The sequence below is a fragment of the Pleurodeles waltl genome, chromosome 6 (genome assembly GCF_031143425.1).
Source record: "Pleurodeles waltl isolate 20211129_DDA chromosome 6, aPleWal1.hap1.20221129, whole genome shotgun sequence".
NCBI lineage: Eukaryota > Metazoa > Chordata > Amphibia > Caudata > Salamandridae > Pleurodeles > Pleurodeles waltl.
In genome coordinates, this window is record NC_090445.1 from 239,921,083 (window position 1) to 239,944,590 (window position 23,508).

At 44.7% G+C, this 23,508-nt stretch overlaps 1 protein-coding gene across 7 annotated transcripts in view; it reads right to left on the reverse strand.

Moving 5' to 3' along the window:
• MARCHF10 (membrane associated ring-CH-type finger 10) overlaps positions 1-23,508 on the reverse strand; it is a 299,651-nt gene that overhangs the window by 94,584 nt on the left and 181,559 nt on the right. For all 7 annotated transcript variants that reach the window (XM_069237996.1, XM_069237997.1, XM_069237995.1 and 4 more), the window contains exon 9: positions 1,428-1,541. In XM_069237996.1, coding sequence (XP_069094097.1) covers positions 1,428-1,541 — 114 coding nt within the window. The remainder of the gene's footprint in view (positions 1-1,427; positions 1,542-23,508) is intronic.

The window sequence follows — 23,508 nt, forward strand, 5'->3', positions numbered from 1 at the left end:
GGATCCACTCATATGTGGATCCACTCATTTTACAAAGTTTGTGCATAGCATTTACTCCCCCCTATGTTCAAAGTTCACTAGCTGACACTATTCAGGCATCCCTTTCCGTCCCAACAGTTTCCAAGCCACCACTGAGCACAACGGTTCTAAAAGACCCTTTCAACCCTCTCCTCTCCGCACCTTTGTCGGAACAAAAACTGCTAAAACCCACTGCACACAAACAAGATACCCATTTAATAACTCATCTTCCTGCACTACAAAAGATGGAGATGAATACCTGTCAATGAACCCTACGGTATGGTGGCATCAGCAATATCTTTCCAAGTCAACAGGCAAAGCCACATTCACTGAACCACAGCAAGTGTGGATCTCCACAATCCTAGCATTTCGTGACCTACCAAATAACCAATTACCTAGAACGCCATGCCATCCGGGTGAATGGCCATTGGTATAGGCTGGTACTTAGAAGACAGAGTACTGACTATACCAGTGCTACAGATCTTTCCTCTGCATTTCCAGCACGTTACTGTACTCTGCTGAATAGAATCAATGAAATCATCAGAACCTCAGAACGATGGAAAGATGATGACTAATGAACAGAGGTACCAGCTTGTATGGATACAATCTCTCTAACATCGATAATTTGCCAAGTTGCTCAGCATTGTTGCTATTATTTTCCAATGTCTAAATTATCTGCTGAAATAGAGATGATACATGGATAAAAGAATCCATAAAAATACTTTTGGTCGTAAATGATTCCCTGCACAGGGCGTTTCCCAAACACACCACACTCAGACGCTGAGGTCAATCTTGAACCCCACATTCTCATGTAAATTACAGAAGGTTGAAGCCATCGCGCCAATTCCCGGAGTACATGGAAGCTGAAAGCAACTGACAAGCAGACATTATAATGTTCCAAGAAACACAATTAACTCTGGAAAGCAATATACCGGCTGTATTTATCCTCTTGGGTCTCTCATCAGAGTATGAACCGGTAGATCATCGGATACTACTGACCAAGCTCCAAAAATAAATGGGGATCTCCAGAATGCCACTCAAATGGATAAAACCATTCTTCATGGTGCAAATACACTCAGTAAAACTCAGCGTAAAAAACAGTGCACACAGGGCTCCTCTTTACCTCCTTTGCTATTTAAAGTGGACATGGTTCATCCATTGACCAAGGTGATCCTGCAATTTTCATGAATTTGTGTTTAACATCAAATGAATGACAAACTTATCACAACAGACTAATATATATTTGCATATAGTCACAATAAATCACATTTAAATACATTAATATTTTAAAAGACCATTACCAACTTGGTTTATTAACCCAACCAGGTGCAATCCTAATAAGTAATGATATAGCCATTGTTAGCTCATTGCTTGGGCCCTCACGTGTCCCTTTCCCGTCTGCATCTTACCCGGTCCCTTCTGGCTCGGCTGTGTGTGAGCCGCAGCAGCTCGGCATACCGCTGTTCATACAGGTGAAGGAGCAGCATGAGGTACAGGCCCGAATTCATGAGTTCGCTCTGGCCCTGTGGAGTGCAGAAAGCTTTTTGAGTTGGCTGATCCTCAAAATAGAATACTTCCAGCATTTGTGTACGATAAGCAAACATTGTAAGAATGATCATGAAGGACAACGTTTGTAAACTGTTACAAGAGGAAAATAACTAGATATGCAATTGGACAGTTCAGTAATTTGCACCACATTTTTTAAATTTCAGAATTTGTCAGAGTATTCCTGTGATATTTGGAATAGCTCTCAAATGGCACCGTGTAACATGCAAAATCTAGCATTGTGTTTTTAGCCATCATCACTCTGCATGTTGTGGCTTGTAGGCCCATACAGTTAATGGCACAAATGACCTAAGTCCACTTCATAGCTCTGATTAGAAGGAACACGCAAAACTTCATTAAAGTGCAATCAGTAAATGTTAATCACCAGAAGTACTCTTAGGGGCCAATTATATGCTGCTCAGAATTCAAGATCGGGATGGTAGCAGCATCACTGGCCTAATCAGGAAATACAAGGTCCAGGAATAAATCAAAATGTGTCCCATCGTATTAAGTTTTATGTACTGACATTTTAGATGACCCTAAACTTAAATATTTTTGGTAGTCAGGGTGCCTATTTTATGGATGTATCATATGCAGACGGCATAAGCATCACTCCAGGTTAGACACATATTTTCAATTACCATAAATGTAATTTTATAAAATATGCTTTACTGTATACACGTGTAAAATAACTTTCTGAATGTGTCCAAGGGGGCTTCCTGAAGGACGACAGAGGCCCTTGGGATCTTAGTCGTGCGTCGCGCTGAGGCGGTGTGGAGATGATATACTGGATGGCGAGGTCGTGCCTCGTCTGCTGGACTGGCAGACAGCCTCATCCTGCCTAATGCTGTAGCTATATGCCCCTCTCCCCACGTATGTGCTGCTCCTCCCTGTAATCCACGGACTACATTAGTGAGAGATTTACTCCCATCGAAAAACACACCAGCAACCTCAAAAAACATAGTACAGATTGAGGCTGTGCTCAGGCGGCAACACGTTCCTTGCGCCGCAAAGTGCCTGACAAAGCTGTTTGGACCCGCACTGATCCTGCTATTTGAGTCTGTTGGTGATATTCTGTGACGGTGACACCGAGACTGGCCTGAAACTGGGCAAATTATCCACTGAGCACTAGAGACCGCCCAAGCAATTTGGACCCTGAGCCCACTGGCGCGCATATGGCAGTTTTGAAGGAAAACGTCCTGCTCCTTGATTTAAAGACAGGCTTAAAAGCAATTAGTAATACACTGGATGCGGTGCCAAGCAAACTTGGCCACATGACTGAAAGCTTAGAGAGGCAAAATGTTTGCTCTGGCGGCGTGGAACGTCAGGTGTCAGATCCTAAAGGCAGCACCACCCATGTCGACAAATTCCTAGCGATAGAAACACCACTTGTGGCAGTGACGGCCAAAAAGGAAGATTTGGAAGCCCAGTAATGTCAGAACAACATCAAAATCCTTGGAATGGCTTAGTCAACCCACTTGGTGGACCTGAGCTGTTCGTGGAAACCATGCTGACCGCGATGTTCGGGCTGGACTATTTCACAGCCATGTTGAGCACGCCAGCTGCTCACTGGCGCCAAAACCTGTACCTGGTGAGCATCTAAAAATTCACCTTATCCTAAACTACAGCCACAGGGATGTAGTGCTGGGCCTTGCAATTGAGTGGGAGGGGCCCTGCAATATCAGGGCTCGAACATTGCCGTGTACTCCAATTTCACCATGACAGTACAGGACATAAGACGAACGTTCACTAAATCAAAAAGCTGTTGTACTCAGAAGGTGTAAGATAAACTGCGGAGTAACAAACCAAACTGCATGTTGAGTCTGGTGGAAAGCCGAGGGTCTTCACGGACCAGGAAATCATGCTGGAATCTTCAAAACAATGTCCACGGATGTGAGCCAAGACTACCCAACAGAACTCACTTTCCGACGCCAGAGATGAACTGAGGGACCAAAATGAGGCAAGTGACATGGCATGCAGCACATGCTACACTTAAGTTGGCCTAGTGAAATGGATGGTCACAGTGTCATTGAGCTATGTCTGAGGCTTTACATGCTGGGGAGGACATTTTGAGCACACCTACGTGGTGGAGCATCATTCTGAGCCCACATGTGTGTATCTCAAACAGTGGCAGCTATTACTTTTGACTTTATCTGGGATATGTTCATTCATGGTTAGCGATATCAGTGTGGGTGGGGCACTGAAAGCTGAAGATATCAGTGCGGGGAGGGGTGAGATTAGAGTAGGAAGCACGGTACGGCCTAGATATTGGCAATGTTAAACTTTTAGTAGCACCTCAACATGCTGTTCTGCTTAGCACACAGCCAAGACTATTAAAACCTGGATCAGAACCACTGATACCAAATCACAGTGACGCTGACAAAATGTAACGAGGCCACATGTAGATATACGAGCAAACCTTAAATCATGGAACATTAGATGTTTAAGTAACCCTAAAAATATCAGATTGGTACAAGTTTATGTTGACAAACAATGTCTCAGTGGCGTTGCTGCAGAGAACACACTGCAGGATACTAAGCCCAATCGGTTCGCCAATAAATGGGGTGATAAGTGCTTTTTTTCATCATGTAGCTCCTATGCACAGTGGTGGCCATCCTAAACGGAGAACTGTTGATTACAAACACCAACAAGTATTTCGAGATCCTGGGGGTAGATATGTCATGATAATGGGCACTTTAAATGACTTGCCAATGATCATCATTAACTGTATCCAGCCTGAGGCGGACTCCTGATATATTTCTTGAAGTCACTGATATATACTGGCAACACAAGGTCAGAACATTAAATTGGGTGGGGACTTCAGTTTCATACTCGATCCTCAGACAGATAAAAGACAAATACTCTCACCCTCCAAAGAAGTCAACGAGGCATTGTGTTGCGAGATCGAAACATTAGATCTGTGCAACACATGGCGAGAGAAATATGGAGAGGATTGATGGTATTCATACTACTCCTCAGATCATGGAATATTGACCAGGTTAGATTTCTGGTTATGTACATCAACTACACTGTACTGGATAAAAACACAGATTTACCTTTGTGCACTCTATCTCACCACTCACCCGTAATGTTGAAGCTCATGTCCCCATGTGGCATGGAGCGTGTGGCCCCAAGGAGATTCCCCACCCATGCGGTGGAGGATGCTGTGTTTAGGGCAGAGATGGCCAACTGAATTAGTGAATATTTTAGTTAAGTGTAGATTCGGTAGACATGCTCCATTTCATGGGAGGCTTTAAACCCATTATAAGAGGGAGCATAGCCAAACAGGTCGACATACTAAATGCTGTATACGCAATTACATGAGCGGGAAAAAAAGCTTAAAGTGCTGGAAGCCAAGTTTACTACTAATGCTGACCCCTGACTAAAAGCTCATTTGCACCTAACGCTGCTTGCATTATGTTACACAGCAGATAGAGAAGTAGGCTTCCTGGGTAAGGAAGCCCAGGCCAGAGACCATCCTGAAGGAGAGTGCCCGATTAGAACCCTGGCAAAGCTGCTCAAAGACCATACTAAAAACCTCAACATCATGAGCGTGAGCGATGCAAAAGGGGAACTTAAGTTAACCACATTCAAAATCTCAGCAGTATTTTTAGAATACTATTTGTGCCTCTACCCTTAGACACAATTTAAGGAACTACACTTATCTGACTACTTAGACAGCATAGGCATGTCCTGGCCACAGCATGACGATAGACCATTATTAACCTTTTACCAATGTTGAGATGCTTGATGGCCCGACGGCCTCCCGGTGGAATTCGAAAAAGCATTAAAAAAATTACTGAGTAATATTTACTGCATGTCTATAATTAGGTGTTATATATCTCTTACCACCTACCTCACCAGAAGCCATAATTATCACAGTACTGAAACCAGGCAAAGACCCACATCTTACCAAATGCTACCCGCTTTATCCCCTCTAAATGTTGACAGTAAAATACTGGTCTGTGTCATTGCTAATAGACTGACACGTGTAATAAAGGGTTTGGCCCTACTGAATAGTATATCTGCTAGATCTACCACCCTCTATCACTGCTCCTGTTTGCAATAGCGATGGCGCTACTGGCATGCAAACTTAAGGAACATACTTGGGCTGTCCTTCACGAACAGGCAAATATTTATTTCTATGTATGTGGATAACATCATGCTTTTTATTAAGAACTCGGAGACCATTCTCACGCCGGTACTGCATGAAATCATGAAATGTGGAGCCTTTTCAGGGCTATCAGTGAACTGGGTCAAATCTGAAATTTACTCCCTGACACCGACAACCCTGAAATTCACATTAGACTACTACCCCCTACTCTGGAAAGAAGGCTGAATATGAACTGGGAATTATGATACACAGAGAAAAGAAAATGTCCTCAGTGACAATTACGGACCGTAGTGTGTAAACTAAGCATGCTAATACAACGGTGGATTTTGCTTCCACTTTCAATGTACAGTAGGTTAGCAATAATAAAAAAGGTAGTTATGCCCAAGATTTTGTGCTTCTTTTTGAACATCCCTAACTCAGTCACAGAGTTTCTCTAGATCTTTGCGTACAGAGTTCAGTGTACTGATGTGTGCATGAGGCCAGGTGCAATTGTGCTGGAACATCATAACATGGACACTCGCCAAGGGAAGACTGTCTGTCACTGAGTCTGAGACATACTACTTATTGGCGCAAGCCTTTTATACTGGTACCTCCCCAAGTCACTCGTTACACACATGGATGCAGAGACTTACAGGATGGAGACAGGAACGCTCCTGATCTGTCAATATAAAATAAAGCCTTATACCAGAGACAGTATTCACACCACTGCAGCAAAGAAAAGGGTGTTGCACAGAATATGCAGCCATGTATACTTATATATACATGGCTGCATATTCTGCCGGCACCCCCCCCCCTCTGAACAACTCATCACTGCCCCTGATGACTGACAGACTGGGGATGGAGTTTCTAAATAAACACTAGTTAACCAAGCAAGGACAAATATACAAAGGTGAACATTTTCCGTCACTCGTGCAATTTAAAGACAGAGGTCACAGTCAAATCAATGTTTGGGATGTTTTTATCTATTACTGATTGAGGCATGCCATCACATTACATAGCCTCAAGAATTTACCCAACTTAAGGGTAATTAATATCAAGCTCGGTGGACAGCTTTACAAACTGTCTACTGTAGGAAAGTGCCCCTTTTGGACATGGTCACCCCACTGAGGTTTTTTGACTGAGGTGCCCTGGGTTCCTGCTAAACAGGTCCCCAATGCCAGTGCTCTTTCCCCAAAATGAGGCAAAAGATCTAAACTGTGTACAATTGGCACACACTCTAGTATCCCTATGGTACCTAGTAAATGGTACTCCTGGTACCTAGGGCCTGGTAGTAGAGAGGGTCCCTAATCACTGCATCTAAGTATATGTAAGTCACCCCTACAGCAGGCCTTAGAGCCCTAAGGCAGGGTGCATTATATTTGATGTGAGGACATACCTGCATGAGCCGATATGCCCCGATGATGTCTAGTTCGATTACTGGACGTTGCAAGTGAACAGGGAAGCCATCTTGAGAAACGTACTGAAAACTCATCACTACGAGTTACCCAGGCTTCACTGAAACCTATGGTGTTTGGTATCAAACACCTTGCCTTAATAAATCCAGACTAATGCCAATCTTGGATTTATTATGACACGCACCCAGAGGGAACCTTAGAGGTGCCCCGTAAACCTACCAGACCCTTAGTGTGTTGGCTGACTGGTATCAACTAGCCTGCCACCGCAGACATGTTTCTGACCCACTAGAGGTGACAGCTGACGCTCTCAGAGGCCAGAAACAATGCCTACTCTGGAGAAAGGTGTTATCACCTCCTCCAGCAGGATGGCTAGTAAAGCTGCATACCAAGGCCAGGGACTTCAAAGACCCTACCGCCTTTGGTATGCGACCCTGGCTTCCCTCAGACCTGGGAGTTGCCACCTTTTTTTTTTTCAATAAATGCATAAATATATATACAATATATGTACAAGCCCTCAAATACCAAGAGGAGCACACCCAAGAACTACTTGGTTAGACCAGACAGGCAATGGGGAGGCAGGTGGGACCGTGATTAATCCACAGGTAGCTAATGTATCCAACAGAAAAGTCGTCACCGAAGGTAAGTAACTCGTTCTTCTGATGGATACAACTACCTGTGGATTCCTCACCTATTGAATAGAGTCCCAAAGCAGTACCGCACTCGGTGGAGGGTGCCTGAATGGTCAAACCAAGAAATCCTGCAGCACTGACCGTGCAAAATGGCCATCCCTCCTAACCTCCGAATCCAAGCAGTAATGCTTCGCTAAAGTGTGGAGGGATGACCAAGTTGCGGCCTTGCAGATGTCGACCACAGGAACACCCCTAGCCAAGGCTGAAGAGGCCGACTTAGCTCTGGTGGAATGAGCTCTTATTCCATCAGGGGGTTCCTTCTTTTCCAGAGAATAACACAGTTTAATGCAAAGAATGACCCACCTGGAGAGTGTTCTCTTGTGGACTGCCCTTCCTCTCCTCTTTCCCACGTACCCGATGAAGAGTTGATCCTCCAACCTGAAATCCTTTGTTCTGTCCACGAAGAAGCTCAGCGCTCTCCTCGGGTCTAAGCGGTGCAGTCTTTCTTCCTCTTTCGAAGGATGAGGTGGAGGATAAAACACGGAAAGAGTAATTGTTTGGGCCATATGAAAGGGTGAAACAACCTTCGGCAGGAAAGCAGCCTTGGTCCTCAACACCACCTTATCCCCATAAAAAGATGTGTACAGGGGTTTAACAGATAGAGCCTGCAGTTTACTCACTCTTCTTGCTGAAGTAATTGCAACAAGGAAAACAGTCTTCAGAACCAATAATCTTAAAGGGCAAGAATGCATTGGCTCAAACGGCGAGCCCATAAGAAAAGTCAAGACTAGGTTTAGATCCCACTGGGGCATAATGAAAGGAGTGGGAGGAAATTTATTAATGAGACCTTTTAAAAATCTTAGTACTATAGGAGATCTAAATAAAGAAGGCTGGTCTGGAAGACATAGAAAGGCTGACAGGGCCGATAAATATCCCTTGACTGTAGCCACTGCACAACCCCTCTGTGCCAGGGACAACGCAAAAGACAAGATATCCGATAAGTGGGCACGCAAGGGATCAATGTGCTTCACTCCACACCATATCACAAATTTAGCCCACCTGTTAGTGTAGATAGATTTAGTGGAGTGTCGCCTGGCCGATAATATAATACCCACTACCTCAGGTGGGAGAGAAAGGGAACTCAGGTTGCCCCGTTCAATCTCCAGGCATGAAGGTGCAGGCTCTGGAGGTGGGGGTGTAAAACCTGCCCCTGCGACTGCGAGAGGAGGTCTGCCCTGAGAGGGAGACGGAGCGGGGGGCACAGAGAGAGTTGGAGAAGATCCGATACCATACCCTTCTCGGCCAATCCAGAGCTATTAAGATGACTTGGGCCCGGTCTTGGCGAATTTTCCTCAAAACCCGAGGAATCAAAGGTATGGGGGGAAACGCGTAAAGCAACTGGTCGCGCCAGGTCATCTAAAACGCATCCCCCAACGTTCCTTGTACCGGATACTGGAGGCTGCAGAACAACGGGCAGTGCGAGTTCTCCCGAGTGGCAAAAAGATCTATCCGAGGGATCCCCCACATCTGGAAGATTTGATGGACTAGATCCGGATGGAGGCGCCACTCGTGATCGGTCGAGAAATGCCGACTGAGACTGTCCGCACGCACGTTCAAGACTCCGGCCAGATGATTTGCTACCAAGCAAATCCGATGGTCCCTTGCCCAGGACCATAGCCGCAGAGCTTCTCTGCAGAGAAGGTATGACCCTACTCCTCCCTGTTTGTTTATATACCACATTGCGGTAGTATTGTCCGTCAGGACCTGAACCGACTGACCGCGAAGGGAAGGGAGGAAGGCCTTGAGTGCAAGACGTATTGCCCGCAACTCCAACAGATTTATATGAAACATCTGTTCCACTGGAGACCAATGACCTTTGACCTCCAGGTCCCCCAGATGAGCTCCCCACCCTAGAGTGGAAGCATCTGTTATTACTGTGGTCACCGGCGGAGGTTGCGAGAACGGCCTTCCTTGGAAAAGATTGTCGTCCGCAATCCACCATTTTAAATCCGTAGCAGCGTCCCTGGAGATCTTTACTGATCCCTCAAGATCCCCTTTGTGTTGAGACCACTGCTTCCGGAGGCACCACTGAAGAGCCCTCATGTGCCAGCGTGCGTGAGTGACCAGCAGAATGCAAGAAGCAAACAGACCGAGCAGACGTAGGACCTTGAGGACTGGAACGACCGCTCCACTTTGAAACATTGGAAACAACGCCTGAATGTCCTGAATCCGCTGAGGTGGAGAAAAGGCGCGACTCAATGTTGTATCCAGTACTGCCCCTATGAACAGGAGGCGCTGAGAGGGCTCTAGGTGAGATTTGGGCACATTCACTGAAAAACCCAGGTCGAACAACAACTGGGTTGTCGACTGTAGGTGATGCAACACGAGCTCCGGAGACTTGGCTTTGATCAACCAGTCATCCAGGTAAGGAAATACTGCTATCCCCTTCCTTCTGAGCTCTGCCGCAACCACCGACATCAACTTTGTGAAGACTCGGGGTGCCGAAGTAAGACCAAACGGAAGGACCGCAAACTGATAGTGCTGCTACCCCACCACAAACCGTAGATACTTCCTGTGCGACTTGAGTATCGAGATATGAAAGTAAGCATCCTGCAAGTCGACAGACACCATCCAATCTCCATCGTTCAGCGCCAAAAGCACCTTGAACTTCTCCTGTTTGAGGAACCAATTCAAGATCCTCAGGTCCAGGATTGGCCTCAACCGACCATCCTTCTTGGGGATCAGGAAGTATCTTGAGTAACAAACCCGACCCCTCTCCTGCTCTGGAACCAACTCCACTGCACCTTTTGAAAGGAGGACTTGAACCTCCTGTTCTAGTAACAGGAGATGCTCTTCTGAACAGTAGGATGGGCGGGGCGGGATGGGGGGAGGAAACTCCCGAATGGGAAGGGCATAGCCTTTCCCCATAATGCTGGTGACCCAGGAGTCTGATGTTATAACCTCCCACTTGCGGAGAAAGTTCAATAACCTCCCCCCTACAGGAGTGGTATGAGAAGCAATTGGTGGAAGACTAAGGCTGCTTCCCATGCTGCACCCCTCCAGAGGAAGAGGAAGCGGCAGAGTGCTGCTGGGCGGCTCCCCTGGTTCGGACCCTGCCCCTCCCCCTGTACGATCTGTAGGAGAGAGCAGAGGTGGGTTGTTGCTGAAATCTGCCTCGAAAGGAGGAGGAGGAACCACGACCAAACTCCGTAAACCTTCTAAAAAATCTGGAGGAAACAGAAGAGGAGGCCTGCAAGCCTAAAGACTTCGCCGTGGCCCTACTCTCCTTAAACCTCTCTAGGGCAGAGTCCGCCTTAGAGCCAAAAAGTTTAACCCCATCGAAGGGAAGGTCCAAGAGGGTTGACTGTACATCAGACGAGAAATCAGAGCTACGAAGCCAGGCTTGCCTCCTTGTAGCAACAGCAGTACCCATAGCCCTGGCTACAGAGTCAGTCGTATCCAGTCCAGATTGGATTACTTGGGTTGCCGCTGCTTGAGCATCAGAAACTAGGTTCATCACCTCTTGAGGCACTTCAGTATGGGACAACTTTATTTCGTCCATCAGGGCGTAAATATATCTTCCCAAAATACATGTAGCATTTGTGGATTTTAAAGCCATGCTACATGACGAAAAAGCCTTTTTAGAAGAATGGTCCATCTTCTTTGAGTCTCTGTCCGAAGGCACAGCTGGAAATGAACCTGGGGAGAACGGGATGAACATGAAGCCTGAACCACCAGGCTTTCAGGGGTTGGGTGCCTGGACAGAAAGCCTGGGTCAGCAGGAGCCACTTGATATCTTCGAGCCACCGATCTGTTCACTGCCGAAGATGACACCGGCTTCTTCTATATTTCCAGTATTGGATCTAACAGAGCCTCATTGAAAGGCAGAAGAGGCTCTGCAGCTGTTGAAGCAGGATGCAATACTTCAGTTAAAATATTACGCTTAGGTTCAGAAACCGGCAAAGGAAGGTCCAAAAAATCAGCTGCTTTCTTAATGACTGAGTGGAATGATGCAGCCTCCTCCGTATACTCTCCAGGTGATGTTAAGTCCCATTCTGGAGAGGTGTCCAAACCACTGGCTGTATCTAAAGCATGGAGGTCTCCTTGAGATTCCTCAATCTCTCCTTCCTCCAATGCCTGCTTCCGATATTCTTGCTCCTCAAGGAGGCGAAGAGCAAGCCTCCTCGAGTTTAACCTGGCCTCAATTCTAGGCATCGACATGGCTTCAGCAGACGTCGAAGCTTGACGTCGATCCTCGGATCCATCAGACGCCGGATCCATCGGCGCCATGGATTTCTTCGGCGCCGTACGAGGCAAAGGGCGGACAGGAGACTGTTCCGGCGCCGGAGTCACAGATCTACTCGGCGTCACCGGTTGAGAGGCTGACGCCATAGGCGCCGGCGCCGGCGCCGAGCCCACATTTCCCATGGGAAGAAAGGGCATCAAAGGTGCCGGTCGTAACGGAGCCGGAGCACCCATGTTGAAAGCCAAGGGGCCCGAAGGACCAGCCGGTCCACCAACTGGAGCCATCTGCTGAAAAATTGTAAACATCGCATTCAAGAATGCGGAACTGTCGGCTCCTGGGGCCGGGAAAGCCAGGTACTGAGGAGCCTGGGCTTGAGGCGACATCGGCGCCGGCCCCGGCCCCGGCGTCTGTGAAGCTGGTGAGAAGTCCTGACGCTGAGGAACCTCAAATACCAATGGAGGATTCACAGGCGACGTCGGCGAAGTTGGTGAAGTCGGTGATGCAAAGGGCGTCTGCGGCTGGGGAGAGATGGTGGGACTCACTTCCCATATCTTCCGGCGTCGAGCTGAAGGCAACCTCGAACGCGATCTCTCCCTACTCGACCGGCGCCGAGATTCACAACGACGCTGGGAGTCACAATGACGCCGATGCAACTTTGGAGAGGATGACTTGCGATGATGTCGCTTTTCTTTTTTCTTCGACTTTGCTAAAAAGAGCTTTGCTTCTCGCTCTTTTAACGCCTTCGGATTCATCCGTTGACAAGAGTCACATTTGTCAACGTCGTGATCGGAGCTGAGACACCACAAACAGTCAGTATGTGGGTCTGTAACCGACATCTTGCCACCGCACTCATTGCAGGGCTTGAATCCGGATTTTCTTTGCGACATTCTATCTTTTTTTCAAAGAAGAAACAGCAAAAATAACTGTAACTACGTCGAGTAGTAACAGTAGCTTCTACGAAGAATAACCGTTGTTCGAATGGCACGGAAAAAAGGGAACTGACGTCGGCACGCCGGCGAGGACCTCTTATTGCCTGTATGACGTTAGACGGCGTCTTGTGGCAATTGTGACATCCTCGTCGACGTGCAGAAGCTAGGAAGAAGATTTCCGTTGAATGCTGGCGCAAGGGGAGTATTCAATAGGTGAGGAATCCACAGGTAGTTGCATCCATCAGAAATGCTCCTTTAAAGAAAGGGTCTACCATCTTGTTTTGGTGGAATTGGGAATTCTGGGAAAAGGTTATGCCCACTCCCCACAGGAAGTGGTCATATAGGGGGTGTAGTCAAGCCAAGTGTAAGTAGCCCATTGGCTACTACTCTACACTGCCCTAAACACCCCTAAATTGAGTATTTAGAGGGCCCCGTGACACCAAAAGAACAGATTTGTCTGAATGGAGAAAGAAGGCAAAGAAGAGCCAAAGAAGCAAGAACTGCAAACTGCTGGTGGACTGTGGCGTGAAACCCGGACTGTCTACCTGCCCTTGTCCCGACAATTGTGAGAACCTGACTCATCCTGCAGCTGTACATCCTCCATAAGCTTCGGAAGGCCTCCAACAGTTTGCCAAGTCGTCAGCATCTTCTTTGACATGGAGGAGCCACTTCCCTGCAGCCACAAACCACAACATCTGGTTCACTGTTCTACTAACCACTGGGTCATAGATGCAGCAGCTACCCAGGAGGAGGTCAATGTGCTCCAGGAGGTCAGGTCCATCTCCCCACCAAGTGAGAAGACCCCAGGACCCACCAGAGTCATCCTGCACCGATACCAGACCCCTTGCAGCAACCAATGCATATTTGAGTCCATTCCGCACTCCAACACCGCAACCAGAGACCAGCATTGCAAAGGCCAGCACAAAGAGTGGTCCAGCTGTTCTGTTTTATCCCCTTCTAGCAGGTACAACCGAGACCGGTAGACGCCTTTGACGCAGGAGCACCAGACGACCAAAACTTATTGCACCCAAGCTCCTTGGCTCGGGTTTACAACAATCAACAGTGTTCTCTTGCTATGAGAACCCCCACTGACCAAGCCCCCCATTGAGAGCTCCGGGACTTGTCCCCAAGTACACTGTTCCCAGGCAGCCCCCCTCTTCGCCAGTCATGCAGTGCGCAAGGCACCCGACTCGACCAGCACCTCTGCAGCCAGACGCCCAAAGGCAGGTAAAACTGAAGGGACCCCCGAGACCTGACTTCAAAGACCCCTCTGCAGTAAAAGCGCATTGAGTAACACTGTTACTGACTTGCAAAAACTGATACACTTACCCTTGTTAGAAGTTTTCTTATAAAAGTATCTATATTTTTCTAAACATTGGTCTCAAGTTCTTCTTGAATGTGTGTCTTATTTATTGACTGTGTATGTACAACAAATGCTTAGCACTTCCCTCAATAAACCTAAACTGCTTGCCCACACTACCACAGGAGAGCATTTGGAAGTATTCTTTTAACCCCTGTAAACCAATAATGGTTGATTGGACTATCTGCATACTGCCCCCTTACATTCAGTACACTACATAAATAACCAGCTTCCTAAACTACCTGCAAAGTTATTGCGGGAAAACAATCTAACTCTGGGATGTTCACAAACGGTCTTATTTCTGTGCCCAGCTTGAAACCATATCAATGAACTACAGATACAAGTTATGGTGTGGCAGATGTACCTAAAGAATGTACCTTATTGTTTAAAAGCAACCACCACAGCTACAACTACTTCTACTACAGCTTGCAAAAAGAGAAAAAGGCATTCAGTGGATGAAGAGCTCACTGCCTTCACTGGCCAGAAGGCTCAGAAGTGCTGCCAACTGTAGCGTAAATGCGGTGGGCGTTCTCTGCCATACAGCCAGCAGCATCAAGACCCAAAGACACATGTGCGCCAAATTATATGTCACTGGAGGGGAGAACGACAAACATGCTCTTCAATGTCAGCTTTGTATTATGCACATCATTGGCTTTGCACGTGTGTGGTATTCAACCTTTTGATTGTAAATAAATGTGTGGGTGAGCATGCTTAACATTGGTGCCATGTATCTAGCCTCATGTAACAATACAAATTATAATTTTTTTTTTTACATGAAATAAAAAAACACTGATCATTAATTGTAAGTGTTTCTCCCCATTTGGGAGAGATGAGGCACTGCTAGTTAGCCGGAGCAAAACCCGGATTTAGAGTGACAAGGTTCCTTCACGGTGGGTCAGACTTAGTCCCCCACACTGTGAACGATCTTGCCGCTCAAAATCCAGTAGTCTCATTAGGATAATGAGAGCCTACGCGACATGGCGCCCAATGTGGGGCTTTTTCCTTTGAAGGTTCAAGCTTGAACAACCACCTGCTGTAAAATAAGGTTACCTATACGGCGGTGGTGGAAATCCTCAGTACCACGGATGACTACATATACGGAACTGAGGGGTCATTATGTAAAAATGAGACCGAGATATGCCGGTGGACCCGAAAATGAGAGCCTGACCAAACGTTCTTGAGTTTGTAACTTTGGGTCAAAGATGTAGTCTACATCAGTGGCTGTTAAAGACGTAGCCCATTGTATCCAACGTGGATGAAGTGCTTTTGCATTCGGGACGCTAGCTTTTGTAACAGCCTCAAGGGCCGGAATAGGAGAAACGACAATGATGCGTTTTCCTTGACTGTCCTAGTGTTTTTTCTCTGGATTGGGTTAGTTATTACCTGGTCATTTTCTTCCCAAGAGATCAGCGGTTGAACAGGTGGAGGAGGTATTGAAACCACATTTTTCATCACATAAGGTTCGAAGAGACTTGTCCTTTGTGAACATTTCTGCAGTGCCAATTCCGGATGGGATTGTGTGGGATAAAGTAATGTTTGATATATATGGTCCCAATGAAATAATTCAAATACCGTATGTGTTAAAGTTATCTATGAACGATAAAGTAATACCAGGCATTGTATCTGATGATTGGGATGTGAAAACAGTTGATTCAATGACAACAGAATTGCAATATTATACTGTCTATGAAAACGAAGATGTTTACCAGTTTAAGGACAATTATGGTGACATGTTTTGCTATAATTATTATGGGCACCACTTCATACATAAAGCAATATTTGATTATGCACAATGGGAACACTGCCCAACTCCCCCGCAAGGGAGTTCGAAAACTTATTTTGAAAAATTTGCGTATTTTTCTGGGCATCATCAAAAAAATGCTGAGCCATATTATTTTAAGATAACTCTGACTAGGGATAAACAAATGTTGTTGACCAACACAAAATGTATATATTCGGACTCCTTTGTTTCCCGGTTATTAATTGAAGGTTAGAAATATTGGTCAAAAAATTTCGATTTGAAAAGTGTTTGGGGAACAAAAAATCGGCAGACCAAGGGTAGAGAAACATTGTTTAGAGCATGTCTCATTCCCGTTCAAATGATTTTTTTAAATGAAACAGTACAACAGACCAGTTGCTTAGGCATAGCTACAATTAGAGAATTAAACATGCCCAGTATACCTGCCCCTGCAAAATTTAATAACTGGCAAAAATACACGAATGCAACTTTTAGTGAGCTTAATGAGTGGGTCCAGAATGGTACATTTAATGCTTCATTGACACGTCCAGGTGGGTGGTTATTGTGGCCAATAGATACCAACGGGTGTCATCAATGTTTTGTCACCTCCTCAGGGGGTTTCCGAACGAGTAGGTCAGACCCTCGCTATATATCACCAGAACATGCTGAAATAATTACAACATATAGTGTAGGAAAACTGTGCCAACAGTGGCTAACATCATCCTCACTAGATGTGGTTAAGACACACCTCAGTCTCCTGTCTAACGACACTGACTTACAAGATTTTTTGTCAGGTCCAAAGATACCACGTAGAAAGCGTTTCTTGTATGAGGTATACAATGAAATATGGAAACTTTCCCAAAAAGAGGCTGCAGCCCGGTTAAGGCAGATAGATCAGGAAAATATGAAAAAGGCATTACCTGTTGTGGATAATGGGATTCAGACTTTGTCCGACCGGATATACACAATTAAAACATTGTTTCTTCTGCTATAGACATTATACGATCTGATATGTCTTCTTTATATCATGGACAGAGTCAGACCAGGTCCATTATGCAGTTGGGTTGGACACTTAAGACACTGAAGGCAGGTCGCGTTCTGTTGCAGCACATCAGTGCCAGGGAAATATTTTTTTCCTTTAATTTGACACGACAACAACTAATGGCTAAAAAGGAAGCGACTTATGTCATGCTTAACATTGAAAAGATAGAAAGATTGCCTTTTACCGTGGCCGAGATTCCCTCAGCAGAGTGGTTGATACACGGGGTTATTAATCTGCCTATTTCTACATTACAATTCACTTCTTGTTTGAAACATGTTCCGGTAGGCAGATATGAAAAGTTGGGAGATAGTTACATCCAGGAGGTGTGGGAGCTTCCCTTCTCGTACAAATGCCTCAATGGTATGAAAGAGGTCTTTCTTAGCTGTAGTGAATGCAAGACTTCAGTCAGCCATTCGATGATTTGTAAGCAGCTGTCCTTGCATGGGGCGTGTAATGTCTCAGTTGTGAATTTGGCTTGCTATCTGAAGGGAGTTCCAGTCCCCTTGATTAAACGCACGTTCCAGGTGCTTTCAAATGGCAGCTACGTCCTCCTCAATAGTGAAGACTGTTGTGGCATGCGGGCCGGAATAGTTTACGTTGTTTCAGTCACTAAGGTTGTTACATGCTGGAACATGTGGTTTCCCCCCACTAAAATTAGGGAGGTAGCAGATATTTGGCCTCACATTGCTACTTCCAAGGTGAATTTTGACAAGTTAAGTAGACTGAAGGCTTTATTGTTTCAGAAGCATGTGGCCCTTACATCTGCACGCGAGACCTACGCACTTTAGGTGGCAAGGTCATCAGCGGAAATACAGTCCCTGTTAAATACTAACTTTCCGAGACACTTTGGTGAACTCGTGGGACGTATATTTAATGCGTCCAGAACAGCTGGATTAGCACATTTTTTCAAAGCTGATGGTATTGGTTTTGTTCACACCTTTTCCTCCATATTCGGTTTAATACCTTCGGCTATTCATTCAATTTTCGGAAGCAGTTTTGGGGGATTTCCGATAACTTTGGCTTTATTAGCCGGCATTTTGCTGTTGCTATCGTTTTTCCGCAACGGTTGTCCCGCCGCAAAAAGGACAAATGAGGGCGCTCCCATCAGCGTAGCTGTGTCGTGAACGCATGATGCAGCACTTTGGAGCAACACTCCTGGAACATTTGGGGTCTGACTGGTCTCGGTCATTCAGACCGGTTTTGGATTGTGTGCAGCCCCTGTTTCGATGTCGTTGGTGGTCTTTTGAACAGGCACCAGAAGTTTGTCACTCACAGCAACGCCCCTCAGTGATTGATGCTGATCTGTTGATGTTCTCATTGAGGGTTCATTACCAGACATGCGCACTGCGGCTGCGTTTGCTCAGAGAAGCCGATTACGAGCTACCATTCCTGGAGGAAGTTACCATTCACTCGTTCACAGGCACAGACAAGGGGCGAGTGTAGTGTAGCCATTTTTAATATAGCTTCATGCACATTAGTTTAGCATACTAGGCCGCAGTGCACTTCGCCCTAGATAAATTTTATTCAAGTTCGTACTGTTATTTTACAATAACCAGTTTTACGGTCTTGTTTTAATTTATTCTATCGCACTGTTTAGCTTAGTTCAGCACTGTGTTCTCAATAATGCATTCTTGATCGCCCTGTGCTTCAGTCAAGGTTACAGTCTGGTACATTGCCGGTAAACGTGGTAGAAGTTTAGTCTCCAGTATTCATTGAAAATACACATCCTTACGTAGGGACATTTTCTTAGAACATCTGCGTGTTAATGTAAAAACACTTCCTAGTCCTAGTACACGTCAAGAGGGAGAATGTCCTGTTGCAGATGCTGATGCAGATTACAGGCCTTTGCTCAGGTATGAGGGTTGATGTCCTCTCGGGGGAACCTGAAAGGCAGACCTAGAGCTTCACATGCTGTGTTCAAAATATGACTTAGAGAGAAAATAATCTAGCTGCACTATGATAGCCTTTTTCTTGTGCTTCACTCTCATCATTACTATTTTAATCCTACTGTGTTGTGTAGTTCTGGTTATTGCAGCTCACGCTTTGCTATCTAAAATGCAGTTGATTTATTTAACCAATCTTTTAAACTTAAACTACCTTTGTCATTTATATATGAGACCGTACTGTGTATGAGAGAACCGGTTGTGACCTGAGTGACCACGACTTCCCTGGGAAGTGCTAAAATGTCATGGGCTCGACTGCCCAATTGTCTCTCCCATTTGGGAGCGATGAGGCACTGCTAGTTAGCCGGAGCAAAACCCGGATTTAGAGTGACAAGGGTCCTTCACCGTGGGTCAGACTTAGTCCCCCACACTGTCAACAATCTTGCCACTCAAAATCCAGTAGTCTCATTAGGATAATGAGAGCCTACGCGACAGACCGAACACAGGTAACATTGAGTGCCAGGGCAAAGCAGTGCCTTCTTAATCTTAGTTTTGCATTGATCCCTCAGATTGAGCCAAGAAAAGAGGGGAGCATGGGCGGAGTGAGGGTGTTTAAAAAGTGTGATTTTACATGGTAATTCTAAATGACAGTTTGCACTATGCTACAGAAAAAACGGCAGACGGAATTGCTCCAAATCTGGCAAACAAGTTAGAACCTACTGAGCATTCTCTTATTTACAGCTAATTTGTTGAGCTATTTCTGATAAATCGACTTTTAAAAATGTGCTTGAGTGGAAATGAAGCTGCTAAAGTTGGTAAACAATTACCTATCTCTGGTTCATTGGTCTGCAGATATGCTCTAATCAGTCCATTGGGTGTTAGGCGCTCGCAGTGGGATGGGTGCAGTGGGGTATTGGGTGCTTGCAGTGGGATGGGTGCAGTGGGGTATTGGGTGCTTGCAGTGGGATGGGAGTAGTGGGAAGGGTTAAGAGCCTGTGGAGATATGGCCTGAGGCCATGCCCTGTGGCCAACTCCTTGCAGCATACAACCAGAAGTTAGGGATTGGGTGCCTAAGGAATTGGACTCAGAGCCTGGTGTCATTTCAATTGGCATGAGTGATGTAATATGTGAGGTCATAAGAAGGCATTATGGGGGTGAAGTTATAATCAGTGTTTTTTCAGTTTTAAATGTTAGTTTTTATGTAATTTCAACACCTAACCATATACTACCTGCTAATTTAATAAAAAGCTAAAATATAGTTTCTCTGGTGGTGAATGCAACAGCTTTCTACATTGCTTCAGAGTTGCAATGGAACACTGGTATTAGCTATTTTTGTAGAGATAATTGGAGCCTAACGTGAACATTGGATTGCAGATTTTCTAAAGAAGAGGCAAGGGATGAGGAGGCGCCTGTGTAATGCAAAGCCATTTATTACAAACATTCTCTATGGTGTTCTGTTCCTTGCGTTGAGTGATGCAGTGCTGGTTTTCAGGAACATTTTCTTACAACTGCACATAAATTAAGCATAATCCCTGAATTCTTTGAACTTTACAAGTGCAATCCAAAAAGCCAACCGACTCTAGTGGGGCCTAGGGTAAAATATTTGGTGGGGACATCAAACACAAGGATGGCACCTCCCTGTATCCACCCAGTCACCTATTATAAGAAAAATGACATAGCTGCTCAACTTTAATACTTATTACAGTTGACTTCTGATGTCACAATGCCTGCTGCCAGAAGCCAGGAGGAAGGCAGGTTAAGTCACAAAGCATAATTGAAGGAGCTGTTTAAAGGAAAACAAAACACTGCTTTTCTTGGCGAAAAGAAAGGAGATATTTATGGCAACATTTTTTTTTTTTTAGGTAATTATAGAAAAGTTAGACCCTTTCTCCATCTTTTTACACATTCCGAGCTACTGCACCTTTAAAAAACACCGACTTGTTTAATCAAATTCTAATACCTTTTTGGAAAAAAACTAACAGTTTTTTAGTGTGTTTAATTTTTCACTAGAGTTTTTATTTTTAATATTCATGTTTGCAAACATGGTCTCTTTTTCATATGAAAGAGGTATGCACCAAGGGTTTGAATGGTTTGTGGGAAAGGTGATGGTGTGACCATGTATTATAAGGAATAAAGTTTACCCTGCCATACATGATGAGGATATTGCAAAACACTTCGGAGTTCAAGAATCTTATAAAGGAACTCTGCCATCAGCCTCATTCCTATATAGGATCATGGAAATCATCAGTGACTTGCAATATACTTATAATATACCACAGGGGGTACTTTATGCCACATATCTTAGCAGATATACTATATTGTATATATATATATGTCACTTACCAAATGTACATCTGTTCGAAGCATGTAGTGCTGCAGATTCACATGCTATGCATATCCATTCCGACATCTAGTGTTGGGCTCGGACTGTTACAAGTTGTTTTTCTGCAAAGAAGTCTTTTCGGAGTCACGGGATCGAGTGACTCCTCCTCTCAGTTCCATTGTGCATGGGAATCGACTCCATTCTTAGATTGTTTTCCCACAGAGGGTGAAGGAAGGAGTGATAGAGTATAGAAATATAAAGAGATATTAATGCAAATGTTAATGTATATACATATGTACAAATGTAAAACTTAAACAACTACAGGCTTCCGGGGATGAGGGAGGGTGCATGTGAATCTGCAGCACTACATGCCACGAACAGATGTACACTGGGTAAGTGACATTTTCCGTTCAATGGCATGTGTAGTTGCAGATACACATGCTATGCATAGACTACAAAGCAGTTAGTCCTCCCCAAAAAAGCTGTGGCTAGCCTGAAGGAGTTGAAGTTGTTTGAAATAACGTTTTTAAGACAGCCTAGCCTACAGAGGCTTGATGCTGTAAGAACACATCAACACAATAGTGTTTTGTAAATATATGAGCTGCTTTACATATGTCAACCATTGGAATGTTTTCTAAAAAAGACATTGTTGCACCCTTTTTCCTAGTGGAATGTGCTTTAGGAGTGATCAAGAGTTGCCTCTTTGCTTTCATATAACATGTTTGTATACATCTAACAATCCATCTTGCTAATCCTTGTTTTGATAGAGGATTGCCTGTATGTGGTTGTTGGAAAGCAACAAAAAGTTGCTTTGTTTTCCTAAACTGTTTCGTTCTGTCTATGTAGTACATAAGAGCTCTTTTGAGATCTATGGTATGAAGAGCTCTTTCTGCCACAGAATCTAGCTGTGGAAAGAAGACTGGCAGTTCCACTGTTTGATTGGTGTGAAAAGGAGATACTACGTTTGGTAGAAATTTTGGATTTGTTCGTAGTACAACCTTATGTTTGTGCACTTGGAAAAAAGTTTCCTTAAGAGTGAATGCTTGTATTTCACTAACTCGTCTTAAAGAAGTAATAGCTACAAGGAAGGCAACCTTCCATGTTAAAAATTGAATTTGGCAAGAGTGCATGGGTTCAAAAGGTGGTCTCATGCGTCTGGTAAGTACAATATTTTAATTCCATGAAGGAACAGGTAGTGTTCTGGGTGGAATAATGGGTTTTAATCCTTCCATGAAGGCTTTGATAACTGGAACTCTGAATAGAAAAGTATGCTGAATAATTTTTAAGTATGCAGATATTGCAGTAAGGTGTATTTTAATAGATGAATAAGCCAAATTTGATTTTTGTAAATGAAGCAAATAGCATACAATATCTTGTATAGATGCTGTATAGATGTTGTAAGTGGATCAATGGTTTTAGATTGACAATAGTAGACAAATAGTTTCCACTTATTTGCGTAGCACTGTCTAGTAGTAGAATTTTGTGCTTGTTTAATTACTTCCATACATTCTGATGGAAGATTTAAATAACCAAATTCTATGATTTCAGGAGCCAAATAACTAGATTGAGAGCATTGGGGTTTGGGTGCCTTATTTGACCTTTGTTTTGTGTTAACAAATCTGGTCTGTTTGGGAGTTTGGAGTGAGGTACGACAGATAGGTATAATAGTGTTGTGTACCAAGGCTGGCGTGCCCATGCTGGTGCTATGAGAATCATGTTGCGTGACGTTTGACGCAATTTGTTGCCCAGAAATGGAAGGAGTGGGAGAGGGGGAAAAGCGTAAGCAAATATCCCTGACCAATTGATCCATAGAGCATTGCCCTTGGATAGGGGATGTGGGTGTCTGGATGCAAAGTTTCGGCATTTTGCGTTTTCGCTTGTTGCGAATAGATCTATGTCTGGTGTTCTCCATTTTGTAAAGTACTTTTGAAGTACGTGTGAGTGAATCTCCCATTCGTGCGTTTGTTGGTGATTTCTGCTGAGGAGATCTGTCAACTGATTGTCTATTCCTGGAATGTATTGTGCTAGTAGATGAATTTGATTGTGAATAGCCCATTTCCAAATTGTTTGGGCTAGAAGAGACAGTGGAGATGAATGTGTCCCTCCTCGTTTGTTGAGATAATACATGGTTGTCATGTTGTCTGTTTTTATGAGAACATTCTTCTGTTTGAGAAGAGGCTGAAATGCCTTTAGGGCAAGAAACACAGCTAATAATTCTAACTGGTTTATGTGTAGCTGTTTCTGTTTGACATCCCATTGACCTTTAATGGTTTGATTGTTTAGGTGA